The 15,323-nt window shown below is 43.3% G+C and overlaps 1 protein-coding gene across 7 annotated transcripts in view; it reads right to left on the minus strand.

The window, feature by feature from the left end:
• Window positions 1-15,323, minus strand: part of ADD2 (adducin 2) — a 122,449-nt gene that overhangs the window by 13,059 nt on the left and 94,067 nt on the right. For 6 of the 7 annotated variants that reach the window (XM_044279296.1, XM_044279297.1, XM_044279293.1 and 3 more), the window contains 7 exons: window positions 12,562-12,711; window positions 12,304-12,447; window positions 11,556-11,654; window positions 10,240-10,416; window positions 6,518-6,766; window positions 5,602-5,721; window positions 219-308 (listed from right to left, as the gene is read on the minus strand). In XM_044279296.1, coding sequence (XP_044135231.1) covers window positions 219-308; window positions 5,602-5,721; window positions 6,518-6,766; window positions 10,240-10,416; window positions 11,556-11,654; window positions 12,304-12,447; window positions 12,562-12,711 — 1,029 coding nt within the window. The remainder of the gene's footprint in view (window positions 1-218; window positions 309-5,601; window positions 5,722-6,517; window positions 6,767-10,239; window positions 10,417-11,555; window positions 11,655-12,303; window positions 12,448-12,561; window positions 12,712-15,323) is intronic. The other variant, XM_044279299.1, reaches the window with a different exon arrangement.

The raw sequence follows: 15,323 nt of genomic DNA on the forward strand, positions 1-15,323 counted from the left end.
TGACAGTATTAGACTGCTCCAATTATTAGTATGTATGCATTCAGATGTACCCATGTAGATAATATATGACAAAGACTGCCTATGTCTGTGTGCTGTGTAGAGGTAATTACCAATGGGTATGGGCCAATATAATACCTGCACCCCCTGAAGAATTATTATAATATTAAACATGACAACAGTATTTCTTCCAGATTAGTTTATAAGAAATATGTACATACCGGACTTCTGCTCTTATCCGTTATCACACTGGCTAGTAACTGAGACTGAGGCCCGGCAGACTTCACATCTTGGCGATTTTGCTCCCGAATCTGTTTCATATAGTGAATTGAATACAATGATTAATGTCAGGAATTGTGACACAATCATCCACCTGGAATTTCACATGCTGTTATTATTTTTATTTAAAGGTGTTTTCCAGTACCTGGAAGAATTTTACAAAAAATGGTGCATTTGTGGGGAAGCAGATGGCAGCACCTCTGATCTAAAATAATTTTTTTAGATTGAGATAAAAGAAAATTTGCAGATGGTTAAGATTAGAGTTGAGCGGACACCTGGATGTTCGGGTTCGACAGGTTCGGACGAACTTCACAAAAAAGTCTTCACCCAGTCTTCACCCCTGCCCTCCTTATCGGTCTGCACACTTTCGAAAGCCCCAGCAGTTGGCACCTGTGTTTAGTCATCATCTTGAAAGATAAGTGGTTGGGCATCGGTGCACTCAATCTCTTCCACTTCTGGGGCAGGAATAGGTGGATGGCCCTGGGAAACCCTGCTAGCAGAGTCATCAAAAAGCAGAAGAGACTGCTGCATGACTTGGGGCTCAGACTGCTTGGCTGATTTGCAAGGGGGTGAGGAGAAAGACTGATGGACATGGGCTGCAGGTGCCAACTCTGATCTTTCAGCAGGAGACTGGGTAGGAGACAATGTGAATGAACTGGAGCCACTGTCAGCAACCCAATCTACTATTGCCTGTACTTGTTCAGGCCTCACCATTCGTAGAGCCGCATTAGGCCCGACAAAATACCGCTACAGGTTCGCCTACTCGCACCTGAGGAAGGGGTTTCACTTGTGCGTGTAGCTGGCACAGATCGACCACATCCTCTCCCTGCAACAGGAGCTCCACCAGCAGCACCACAACCTGGGCCACGTCGCTTATTTGACGTTCTCCTCATATTTCTCGAATTTAGGATCTTGCCCTAAATGGGCGTTTAATTAACAGTACAATAGAATGACAGCATGTACAGGGTGTATCTCACACGGCCTGAACCAGACTAGGCCTCAATTAAATTTGTTTGCCCAAAATGCCTTTATTTTAAATAACTGAATAGAACACCTTTTTATAAAAGGTGTATCTCACACGCCCTGACCCACATTAGGCCGCAATTAAAGATTTGTGCACAAAATGGCGGTATTTCAAATAACTAAATATAACACAAATATATGAAGGGTGTATCTCACAATTACATCTGCAGCAAAGGCTGCCAAATATTATTTTTTTGCCCAAACGGGTGTTTGTTTAATAACTGAATATGACAGCAGTATATAACCCTGGAATTTAAAACGTCTTGATGCTGCAAGGGCGCAACAATTGTGTATTTTGCCCAAAAAAGGGTGTTTTATTAATAGAAGAATATAACCCCTGTATATATAGGGTGTATCTCACATGTCCTGACCCACACTAGGCCGCAATTAAAGATTTTTGCCCAAAATGGCTGTATTTCAAATACCTGAATAGAACCCCTGTATTTAAAGGGTGTATCTCGCACGCCCTGACCCACACTAGGCTGCAATTAAAGATTTGTGTCAAAAACGTCTTGATGCTGAAAGGCCATACAAATTGTGTATTTTTTGGGCTGTATTTCTAGCTTAAATTGCACACAGACTAATCCTGCAAATGCACCAGATGTTGTATATTGCCAAAAAAGGGTGATTTTTTTTACAAACAGAATATTTGTGCTGTTTTTCAAGCTTGGATTTCAATGTCACAAAAGCTCAGATGCAGTGCTGGTGCACTGAGCTTGCATAAAATGGCCGCCGCCGCCGCCGCCCACCTAACTGACTTATAAAAGTTAGTTTTTTTTTCGGTCACTGGGTTCAGGGCAGGATAAAAAGATTGTGCCCTGCACCCACACAACAAAATGTATGTAGATCGCTGAGTTAGATTCACGTTTTGAACAAAGATTCTCTCCTATTCTCTCCCTGAAATCACCAGCCGCATCCTCTCCCTACACTAATAACAGCAGAGTGACGTGCAGCGCTACGTGACTCCAGCTTATATAGAGGCTGGGTCACATGCTGCACTGGCCAATCACAGCCATGCCATTAGTAGGCATGGCTGTGATGGCTTCTAAGGACACACAGTTAACCGCTTGTTGATTGGCTGCTCTGCAGCCTTTCAAATAGCAGCCAAGAAATCGCCGAACACCGAACCTGAACTTTTACTGAAATGTTCGGGTTCGGGGTCTAAAAATCCTAAAGTTCGGTACGAACCCGAACTTTACAGTTCAGGTTCGCTCAACCCTAGTTAAGATCAAACCACGGAATACCATTCAGAATCAGAAGTTGTTTTATCCGATTCTAAATAGTTTGTGTGTAACAATGATGACCACTACCAGTCCCGAGCCCTAAAAATGAAAAATGTCCTTCCTGATCTGCTGACCAGACATATTTAACAGCTTCAGGATGCAGTCAATTTTGGAAATTCAGTTTTACTTATTTCCTCCTCATCTTCTACTTAAATATATAAATGATATGCTTATATTATGTTTCACTACTTAAAAAAATCTCAAAATAAATAAATCTATTGTTTCACCATACACTGACCCATAACTTTTATTTACTTTATTACTTTTCCTTTAGCAGTGGGAGGTCTCGTTTTTTTGAGGGGTGTGGCAATACCAATTATGTTTATCCTTTTTGATGTAATTTTATTATAAGAGAAATTAGAAGTTTTTATTTTATTTTAATATATATATATATATATATATATATATATATATATATATATATTTTTAAACATTTTATTTTTATCAACTTATTTTAACTTTTTTATTTTCTTTAACTTTTTTAATGGCAGCTGAAACATGGCTTCTACTGTTCACAGCAATACTTCTGTATTGCTGTGAATAGTGATTTTGCTGGCATTCTATTAATCCATTAAATTAATCCATTCTATTAATCTATTAAATTCCAAGAATTTTATCAAATTCCTAGAATCCTCTAAATCTCCAACTTTCAAGATTCCTCAAATCCATTATAAATGTTGGGGAGTATTTATAGTTTTATATCCGGATTTTAATCTAAATAATTTGTTTAATAATATTTTATCATTAAAATGTGATTTTATATGTGTTAGCAATTAGATATTAAGTTTATATTTCATACATCAGTATATCACACCAATTGGGACATCTGGGCAAAAAAACGCATGTGTCCCCCAAAAATAAAACATTTTCTTTTTCAAATGCTGTATAGAATTATCCCCTGATTATGTGGGAGGATTTCCTGATCAATTGGGAACAGCATGAACAGCAGGTGTTTGAGAGTTGGGAAGTAATTAAGGAATGGATAAAAATGGAGGACACTTGACCACTGAGGAAGGGAGAGCGAATCTACCCGAAACGCGTATAGTGAAACAAGTGATGTCCCTGTATTGAGAAGCCTCCGATAAAACTGTATGGCCATAAAGAGAAAGAAAAAATGTTTACAGTAAAGGAACAACTATTTTTATCGTCAAAAAGCTGTACCGAAGGAAATTGCGGAACAGAGTGTCAACTCCCGCGATCTTTGGAACTCTCGTGAAATTTGAACCAGCTTGCTGGAAGGAGCGATCAAATAAGCCGGCAGACATTTAAAGCTCCACTCAAGCAACAGGGAGACAGCAGACACCAGACGGTAAGCCAAACACCGATTTTATAGTTTACCTCGACTTTAAAAATAAATACCATAAGAGACTTTTTATTCCAACATTATCAGGATTCCTGTGGACATTTTATGAATACATTACGTTCCCAGGGGAAATACACCTACGATATTTAAAGTGACACTCATTTTCCCAATCTGAGATAGATTCACAGAGGAATTACCTCCCCCTTCACAATAACAGCATATATAAGACCTGGACAATACTTGAAGTTTTTGGTGTGTGATTTATATCAGTGAATTTATCGACTACAGATTAGTATCGAATATTTTATTATCATATATTTTATCATTTAATACAATATCGACTATACTATTATATCTACTATAGTGTATGTGATTGTAGTTTTTGTATGTCATTGCTATAATACACTGGTTTTATTATTTTTATCACTTGAATTTTATGGGGATTTAATAATAAATATTTTCTGCATATGTCAATTTGGTTGCCAAGTGTATGAGTGCTCGCTCATTTTTCCATTGTTACATTCACTTTTTAACAGAGGGTGGGGTGATTCCCTCTATATGAGCTTGCAGCACCACCCTGTAACTACTAAGGAGTGAGCCACTACAATCCACTACTATTTCCTGTTCACAGCAATACTTCTGTACTGCTGTGAATAGTGATTTTGCTGGCATTCTATTAATCCTGCCAGAGACAGGGTATAATAGAAGCAGAAGCATAGCAGGCTTGGAGACCTTCAGAAGGCCCTGGCTGCCATAGAACCGACCAGCACCATGTGATTGCATCGTGGGGGTGCCGATCAGAGGGGAGAGTGACCTCTCAGATACTGCTGTCGCTATTAACTGCTGCATCTAACAACTGGAATTGAATTTATCACCTGCCGTGTATGGAGTAGTCACAGCCTGTGAGCACGCTCCATACAATCCACCGGCACCCCTGGTGCACAGGTATTCCCAAGTGCATGAAGGGGCTAAACCAGAATTCTTTACTTTTCCATAAGCAAATGTTATTCTGTTCTAAGAAAACACCTAAGCCTCTTTTGAAGCAGTCACTTGTTAACCCCTGTGTCTGAATATTTCACACAGTTCTTATGGGGAAGAAGCCTTGTCGGCTACTATAAAACTACTAAAATTTAACTTAATCTAAAATAGATGAAAAAAGTAAAAGGGGGCAAACAAGGCTGCAAAGAACTTTTGCAAGCACACCAAATATAATTTGAACTGGTAAAAGGTGAAACAGTTCAGGAAAAAATAGATATTGGAAATTTGGTAATACTGTGCTGGGTTGCTGGGAACTTCAAATTCTTAGGAACATAAATGCCTGATTATGATCCAAACCCAAAGTGCAAAGGCATACACACCATAGAGATGGACCAAGTGGCTGCTTTGGGGCTCTCTTCAAGAGGGGGCCTAATAGGTAACTAGAACCTATGTAAGACTCCCCTCTCCACAGGAACTACTATGTTAGCAAAGAAGGGGTGAGAAAAAAGGCCTATGGCTCATGGAAACATACATATTTAGGGGTCCATTTTGACCTTTTTTTCTCTGGGATCCCCTCCCTTATATGCACACCACCGCAGAAGTGGAATGCATCTGGTCAATAAGAGCAAAAAGCACTGTTTGTGTCTTTGCAAAGACTGTAGGACAAGCAAAAGGAAGTTTTCCTATAAGAGATCCACTAGAAATAGTACGGGTTGTTTCTGTAGTATTTGAACCCACCTTATTTCTGGTCTCTAAAACCTCTCGAGGATCAGTGAAGAGCGGCACAAACTGGTTGGGGTTCTCTATACGGATAGGCATCCCACTGCTGGGCTTTACCACTTCATCTGCTTTCAGCCACTGAAAAATGGACCCCAGAGATAACAAATTGGTATGGTCCATACACTCTATCATATTCCAAAACTGTATCTTTGGGGCTCTCAATCAAACTTTAACTCTATCCTGAGGATGCTTCATCAATATACCAGCCCTGCAAAACCCTTTTACAGTGGTTTTGTGGGGGTTCAATATTGATGGCTTATCCTTAGGATAGGTTATCAATATCTGATTGGTGAGGGTCCAACTTCTGACAGACTCTTCAGCTGTTTGAAGAGTCTGGCGAGATTCATCTGAAACTCAGATCACACAAATTACAGAAAAATATCTGCTACATGTGAATGTAGCCCTCAAGGGGTTTACCACATGTTTAATATTGACGGCCTATCACATCAGCACGGATCTGATTTCCAGCACCCCCGCCAATTAGCTGTTTGAGGAGGCTGTGGTGCATATGGCCACCCTATGATAGAAATGCCTATTCTTGTCCGCGATTGACTTTTTTGGAGGGCCGAGGAACAGAACAACGGATGCGGGCAGCACACGGTGTCCATCTTTTGCGGTCACATTGAAATGAATGGGTCTGCACACGTTCCGCAAAATGTAACTGTATGTAACTGGTCTCCCATCTACCACAATCCATTTATAATACTTATGTCTTCTTATGTGACCCCCTCAGGCACCAGGACCACATGTGACTGATATCTCTCCATGCCCAATAGCTTTCATAGCAGCATTCTCTTAGACATAGTGCTCTATGGACTGCTATGTAGGTATAACCAGTGAAAAAAGGCCTCACGAATATCAAGCAGCTCCTCACCGTGGTCTTGCTTCTCTGGCTGCTCACGCTTTCCTCTGCCACATTGACCCTCAGGTAAGTATTAGGTGTATTCAACCAGCGGGTCTTCTCCTTCTGCTGTTTCTGGGCATGTTGTCGTAAGGTTGAAAGAGGGACACCTTCTTCTTCAAAGACAAATGCAGTTACTGTGGCGGGTATCTCAACATCACTCTTGTGTCTTGTCTTCTCTTGGACAAACGGGTGGCGGTATGTATAGCCTGTGCGGTAACCCTATGGAATAGAAATCACATTTTACTAAATGGAGTGCATGTGGGATCCTGTCATTTTGAAAAGTGTGAAGTTTATTCAGGTGATAATACTCCTACTGATCTCCTGTTTTAGTTGCAAAAACAGTAAATAATGAAAGAAATAATAACTTAAAGGGGTTCTCTCACTTCAGTAAATGGCGTTTATCATGTAGAGACAGTTAATACAAGGCACTTACTAATGTATTGTGATTGTCCATATTGCCTCCTTTACTGGCTGGATTCATTTTCCATAATTTATTAGCAGGGGTGTGCTGCTGATAATCAGTAGAACTGGATAGGGGAGGAATGATTTTGGTAGTGATCATTCCGCCCACATTCACTTTGTCTTGGCCTGAGTAAGGCCCCTTTCACACAAATAATACAGATTGTGTCTGGATCTGTTCAGGAAAAAAACTGAAGGTTTTGCATGCAAGTGCAGTCAGTTTTGTCTGTAATTGCTTTCCGTGGTGCTGTTTTTTCCGTGCGGGTGCAATCAGTTTTGTTGTATGTGAAAAAAAGAACGGAGAAATTAGAAACAACATCTCCTAGCTACCATCAGAGAAGAACCCTTTGCATCCGGATGAAATGCGTTTTTCACGAAAGCCCCATTCAGTTCTATGGGTCCAGGGCTGTGTAAAAAACGCAGAATAAAGAACGTACTGCCATTTTCACATAACACAGAGATGATGCGTGAAAATCACCGCTCATGTACACAGATCCATAGAAATGAATGGGTCAGGATTCAGTGCGGGTGCTATGCGTTCAATTCACCCATTGCAACTAGGGTGGCCAGATGTCCGGTTTTAGGCCGGACAGTCCGGTTTTCTGGCTCCCTGTCCTCCGTCTGGCGCAGTGCCTGGACAGACACAGGGATGTCCACCCTTTTAGTAGCTCACGCTCAGACAGCAGCACTGCGCTGTCTAAGTGTGAGCTGCAGCAACTGACTAAGGCTTCTCTCACCCCCAGTCAGCCACTAGAGCCACAGACATGGCTCCCTGTGGTTGACTGAGGGGGAGAGAAGTGCCCCGGCTGTCCCCAGCTCATCTTCCGGTCTGAAAATTCTACCCTCTCCTCCCTTGTGTTTTTCCGGCCGGCAGTGGGGGCGTGGCTTCACTGGGACAGGGGCGTGGCTTCACATGGTTTGGAGGCATGGTTTTGGGAGTTGTGGGCGTGGTCGGTGAGGTCCGGCTTTCTAGGGTGAAGCCAGTGGCCACCCTAATTGCACCCGTACGGAAAACTCGCTCGTGTGAGAGGGGCCTAGTAGGCCAATGCAAACAAGCGCTAATGGGCGTGATTATCGGTGCTTGTCCTGACTGAATATCGGGCAGCATACTAGGGTCCTTCATATTAAATAACAGAACCTAGAAAAACTCGGAGAACATTTCTAACAACAGAGACAAGATACTGTCGGCAAGCCAACAAGCTGTTTACCCCTTGTTTACCATAGGGTGGAATCTCAGCTTATACAAAGTAAAACTTTAAAGGGGTTTTTCAGGGTTTAAAAAGTGAAAGGGGTTTTTCCACCATTTCCTTCAATCCAGATTTGTTACTAACCATGGAAGAAAAATGGTTTACATATTAGTTTCTCGTCCCTCGCTTAAAGGGGTTGTCCGGGTTCAGAGCTGAACCTGGACATACCCTTATTTTCACCCAGGCAGCCCCCCTGAGGCTAGCATCTGATGCTCCGATGCGCTCCCTTGCCCTGCACTAAATCGCGCAGGGCAAGGTCTTATTTGTTTTCAATAACACACTGCCGGGCAGAAGTGTGTTCGGTGACGTCACCAGCTCTGATGGGCGGGCTTTAGCGCTGCCCTAGCCGTTTTACTGGCTAGGGCAGCGCTAAATCCCTCCCATCAGTGCTGGTGACATCACCGGGCTTCCTGGCAGCCCCATGGAGAGCCCGGTACGTCACCGGATCTCCGAAAAATGCCTTTGCCCTGCGTGATTTAGCGCAGGGCAAAAGAGAGCATTGGAGCATGAACTGCTCCGATGCTGAAGTGAGGGGGGCTGCCTGGGTGAAAATGGAGGCATGTCTGGGTTCAGCTCTGAACCCGGACAACCCCTTTAACTGAAGCCTCTGTCCAGCAGGCTGCCTGCTTTTCTGCCCCGGGTCCCGGATGGTTCAGCTGCATTTACTCTAAGTACTATGTAAAACATCTTCCTTCCACAGGTTATTAAAACCTATGGATTAGAAGAAATGGCTGGAGAACCCCTTTAAAGGGGTTCTCTGGGTTCAGAGCTGAACCCAGAAATATCCCCATTTTCATCCCTCCGGCCGCCCATTTCATGCTCCAATGCTCTCCTGAGAGCACGGTGATGTACTAGGCTCTGCATAAAGACTGCTAGGTAGAGGCTTCTGCCCAGCAGTGAGTCGGTGACGTCACCGGCACTAAAGGGCAGGCTTTAGCACTGCCCTAGCCTGTAAAACGGCTAGGGCAGCGCTAAAGCCCACCCATCAGAGTCGGAGACGTAAACCGGGAACACTGCTATACCAGTATGTGTTGATTATGGAGGCTACTTTTTAGGTAGAGCGACAACAAAATATTGACGAGCTCCAAGTAGATAATAATTATCCTCCAGTACCCCTGTCCTTCCTCCCTGGTCAAGGATCGCATAGCCGTATCCAACAGGTGTGAAAATGTGGGTATGTCCAGGTTCAGAGCTTTAAGTACTGATGACCTATCCTCCTTCTGGAACCCCACAATCCTCTGTTTACACAAGCTGTGGAATCGGAACCAGCCGATTAAATGGGTATCAAAAATCAGGATGCAAAATGTCTTAGGGTTCACAAATGTATCATATGATGAAATATACACTAGTATCAGCAGATGTGTTTGTGGTGTACCAGTGGTTACCATTGCTTTCTTGCTAGGCCTGGACCTGGGCTATAATACCTACATGGTACTGGAATGTTCTCCTGCATAAACTCTGGTTTCCTATGAGTTCCCTGGCCTTAGCTTAGTTGGCTTCCTAATAAATTACACCTAGTGCGAGGATTTGTGAAATAAAATAGTGAGTGAAGGGTGTGTATTCTCTATACAGCCATATAGTATATGATGGCTCTATACAAATACTGGGCAATTAGGTAAAAGGAATGTATCACCTATATTTAAATGTTAACAATAACCATGTGGGACCTGTACACTCGACATCACTCACTAACGTCTTCTGAGTGTTGCTCTGTGACCTGTGCAGAGGTCATTGTGCAGGAAGGGGGAGGAGGTAAGCTGTGACTGTGAATGGTGGATCCTCTGTTGTCTACATATAGGCTGAAAAAAATCGGTTTATCATAAAAACTAGAATTTTCTGATGAAACATTCACTTTAAATAAATATAATTTACCAGGTTTCCTCTGTGTAGTTCAGACGCATTATAAACTGAGAGCATAATATATTTGCTTGAAGAATATCCGAGTTATTGGTGTCAATGTTTTAGGAAACGTGATGTAAAACTCACCAAATTGTCCATCATTCGCATTAAAGCCTCAAATTCGTGTTCACCCAATCTACTCTTCTGCATGGGTCCAAACATGCTCCCTGCCCAGCCAACGGTGCCCACTTCATGTGGACGATACTTTTCTCGATCTAGCAGGATGAGATTCTCCGACCCTCCGGCACTAGGCACGGCTGAGGCCTAAAACATGAGAACAGGTCAGTCACAGTCAGACAGGTAGGTAGTCCTTTCCACGTACATTTTAATGAAAATGAGGTCATGGTTCAGTATTACATGTAATGTCTGTAGGACTCCTATGTGGGAAGGTTTATTGCATTGATTTTTATTGATGGAAATATGCCCCATTGGCTGCCAATACTTGTCCTGGTTATCACCTCTTGAGGGGCAGTACAGCTATGCTATCTTCTAAGGTGAAACAACCTCTGAATTTATCATGGATGCTACACATGACACATACCACTAAGGGCACATAGGGGGCAGGCGTGTGCGGGGTAATTCATAGATAATGAGGCAGCAGCAGTAACTATAGAGGGAACAGACGTTGTTGTTGCCCTCAGGCCCTGGAGGCTGAGGAGTCCAAATAGTGCCTTTAACAGTACTATGAATTATACAGGATATTTGGGGGCCCTGTTAACCCTTTCCCCCTTGCAATGCACTATTATAATACTTCAAAAACCTACTTTCATGCTCCGATGCTCTCCTTTGACCTGCACTGAATTGCGCGGGGCAAATGTAGTTTAGGTTTACATCCTCACTGCTAGGCGGAGGACACTGCCTAGCAGTGTTCCAGGTGATGTCACCAGCACTAATGGGCGGTCTATAGCGCTGCCCTAGCCTGTTTTTAGTGCCAGTGATGTCACCGGGAGCCTAGCATACCCATAGTGAAACCCGGTATGTCACCGGATCTAAAGAAAAAGCCCTTGCCCTGACCGATTCAGCGCAGGGCAAGAGAGAGCATAGAATGCTCCGATGCTCCACTCATTAATGCTGAAGCTCTAAACCCGGACAACCCCTTCAACGTGAATAAACATAAGTGTGACACATTGATGGTGCGGGAGTTGTGCCCATGTCATCATTTGTGGGTGCTTAATGTATGGCTCCAATCCCGGCAGTTTAACTCCTCAGATGCAGTGAGCTCATGTGGGAACCTCTATCTATCTGTTCATTTACACCAGTGTTCTCCAACCTCCTCCAAAACTACAACTCCCAGCGGCTAGGAGATGTACAGGTGGGAGAATGTTATTTAGACTATAAAAAGAAATATACAATGCAGAAATACCTCGAATACAGTGTTCACATCACAGTGATATATACTCTACCTGGATTTCACAGGCCGCCTGCAGGTGGAAAATTTTATAAAAAGCTTCTTCGACTGATTCGCCCAGAGAAACAACCCCATGATTCCTCAAGACAAGCACCTAAAATGTTAAAGCAAACCACAACCTTACAAGCTGTTCTCTACAATGCCTAAAGAATAAAACTGAGAGAGATCCGGAAGTAAAACTGCCCATGAACATTACGGTACTTCAACATTGGCCAGTTTTGATGGCATCTGCCAACCATGTAATGCGCATGGGGGTTTCCAGTCGGGGTAAAGAAGTATTGGGCATGTTGTATTTCAATGTTCTCAAGGGAGACCTATTCATTTCTATGGGTCCGCAAAAATTGCGGGATGTACACGGACTGCTTCCGTATTTTGCTGATCAGGGATTCACGGACCGCACAATGGATACAGTCATGTGCAGGGGGCCTAAAGGAAAAAAAATCCTGAAGGAACTCCTACGGGTGACAGTGTTTGTGGGCGGGGATGTCAGGACTGTCACTGTGATTGACAGCTTTCCCTTTATCAGGGTGTGTATACAGAAGACTGTCAATCATTCTGTCTGGGTCAATCTGTCTCTACTAGGAGTCCTGTCAGGATTTACTCTGCTTTTTACTCGGAGATCATATCAACCTATATATCCCAGAGCTCAGCTTCTCTCCCGCTATCATATCCAGATCTTAGATAGACAGAAGAAATCACCTGACAGGTTCTCTCTAAGTAATGGAGAAAAGTAGTAGTCTGACCTTGCACGTGGGTCCCAAACACTTCTGCAGTTCAATCCTGTCCTTTTCTTCTTCCATGTCTCCATTGAAATCATAATAGACGAGTTCTCCTGCCAGGAGAGCATCATGTGAGATAGGCAGGAGGCCACACTTCATCGCTGACACCTGCAATAAACCAGAACAATGTCCTCAGCCGGAGACCCTTGTGACCAGTAAGGATGGATCCGCCATAAGCAGGCATGGATCGTATAGGATGAAGTATAATTCCACTTATCTCACCGCCGTGGTTGCTGCTGTATGGAGCTGAATGATACATTTCACATCTGGTCGCGCTGAGTAGATAGCTGAGTGCAGGCTGAAGTCGCTGGCGTCCACCTCAAAGCTGGAGCTACCAACCTCTACCATCTCCCCCAAAATATTCACTTTTACCTGTGGAAGACATTGCCCAGCTCTGAATCAAATGGAATTTGCATATATTAAAACATCATTTTTCTCAGCAACGTGGGCACATATGAACATGGGACCAACACAGATGCCTTCAGCTGCCAAGCGCACATGTAACAGGTCAGACAGTGTCATAGGGACAAACCTGCTGACTGATGCCCTTTAAGAGGCATTTACCAGTCTTAGTAAATCTGCCCACTCCTTTCAGTGAGTGTTGGTGTATCATGGCGCTATTAGCTATGCTTTTCATTGGTACTACAGTACATATGCTGCTGTTACAGATTTCCGCCACTAGATGGTGAGGGCCCATCTTATTTTACTCTAGGTGTCATATGACTTCTAGCCCCCTGATATAATGATGTACTTTCTGTGACCATTCCTCAGGGTTTTTTAAGACCTCTGCTTGTTGTCATTCAATAGGTTGAAAACCTTTTCTGGTCATGTGAAGGACACACAGGCGCACGGCTCGTTACAAGACATGGCTCTGATTACAGATGTAACAAGGCGTGCATCTGTAAGGCCGGGGCATGGGATTATCCACTGGAAAGAAGCAATGAAAGTACCTATTTTGACAGCAAGTAGAGATTTTTGAAAACTGGGAAGCATTCATGTAAAAAGTATAAAAAAAAACATAAAATAATCCAGCCAGAGGTAAAAAAAAAAAAATGGCCTATGCGATCATCTCATCTGGGGTCATGTGATACGATCATGTGACGGCCTCACCCAGGGCCTCTAGCTCTGCATGTATGATCCGCAGTGCTTCTGTGTAGACTAGGGTGACCACATTTCCTAACTGCCATTCACTTATTTTATTATTTATATAGCGCCAGCAAATTCCGTAGCGCTGTACAATGGGTCGACTAACAGACATGTAATTGTAACCAAACCAAATTATCTGACAAATACTAGTGGGGCGGCAGTGTGTCAAATGTCCAATCTGTGGTATTTTTATGTTTGTTATTTTAATCATTAGATAAACACATTTTCACTGGAGAAGTCCCGTCCACAGACACAGCACCTTTATTCATTTTTTCCTAATGTCAAAAACAATATTCCAGACTTGCATGCCCTAACATCTACACATCCATTGCTCATATGTTGCCTGAGCCTCTCTCCGTTTATCTTTTAATTTGCACTTACCTTCCATTTCCTGCCTCTAATTCCATGTAGTCACTAACTTACTACACGTTTTACAAGTCACACAACATCCAACTTTCTAAGAAATAAATATTTGCTACCCAAAAAAGAGGCAGACATCATTATTCATTGCAAAGTTAAACTTCCATTTTGTCCACTTTAATGCTGATAACGGCCGCACAGTTACAGGCACAGTAGAGATCCCGGCCCGGCCGACGTCACGTGAGTCTAAGATCACGCGGTCGCGCTACTCGCCCGCGCAGCAAGGCAGGGGAGGAGCCACACACACACAGGACAGTACTATGCAATGCCGATCTGATTCGGCGATCGCATAGTATAAAGAAGTGACTGTCACAGCAGCGGTCGGCGGCTCAGGTCATTCCGGGACACTGCATTGTCCTGGAATGAGGGTGACCAGGACCCGGGACAGACTCTCCAAATGCGGGACTGTCCCGGGCGATCCGGGACACATGGTCACCCTAGTGTAGATGCATGTACGGAGCCTGGGCAATGAGATCATGTACTTACAAGGACAAAAAGTAGGTGACCTTCTAGGGTGCCATTGATGGGTTGATGGGGAGGGAAACAATTTATTGATTTAGAAAAAAAATTCTGTTTTAGTAACTACTTGCATTCCCCATGTAATTCTGGAATGTCTATTCCTCTGACTGTGCCATTCCTTTATTATTCCTACAATAAGATATAAACAAATTATTCAGAGTTTGCAATGAAGGTCAAGCTGGATGTTACTAGTTGGGGGTGTGTCCCTGAAACGTGCATCTCTAATTGGATAGTGCCAGGAACACCCCCCCCAAACTGGTAACACCCATCTGGACCTTAATTGCAAACTGCTAGCCATTTTGGATAACCAACTGGAACATAGGGAGAGGAAACTGTCCATAAGACAATTAATGTGTTAAATGAAAACCGGACATCTTATAGTACATGACAATCTTTTTCTAACCAAGCCAGTCCCTCACATGGATCCAAAGATCACCCTATTCATTGTGCCAATTTCTCTATTAAATTTATATGAAGCTGAAAGCTCAGTGGGCCTCTCCTTTCTGCTGCATGTCTCTCCCTATCAAAGCTCAGGAGCGGTTAAAGGGAACCTGTCACCGGGATTTGGGGTATAGAACTGAGGACATGGGTTGCTAGATGTCCGCTAGCACATCTGCAATACCCAGTCTCCATAGCTCTGTGTGCTTTTATTGTGTAAAAAAACTGATTTGATACATATGCAAATTACCCTGAGATGAGTCCTGTACGTGAGATGAGTCAGGGACAGGACACATCTCAGGGTAATTTGCATATGTATCAAATCGTTTTTTTTTACACAATAAAAGCACACAGAGCTATGGGGACTGGGTATTGGGGATGTGCTAGCGGCCATCTAGCCACCCATGTCCTCAGCTCTATACACAAAATCCCGGTGACAGGTTCTCCACAGAATTGAGAAA

The sequence above is a fragment of the Bufo gargarizans genome, chromosome 2, assembly GCF_014858855.1.
Source record: "Bufo gargarizans isolate SCDJY-AF-19 chromosome 2, ASM1485885v1, whole genome shotgun sequence".
Classification (NCBI taxonomy): Eukaryota; Metazoa; Chordata; class Amphibia; order Anura; family Bufonidae; genus Bufo; species Bufo gargarizans.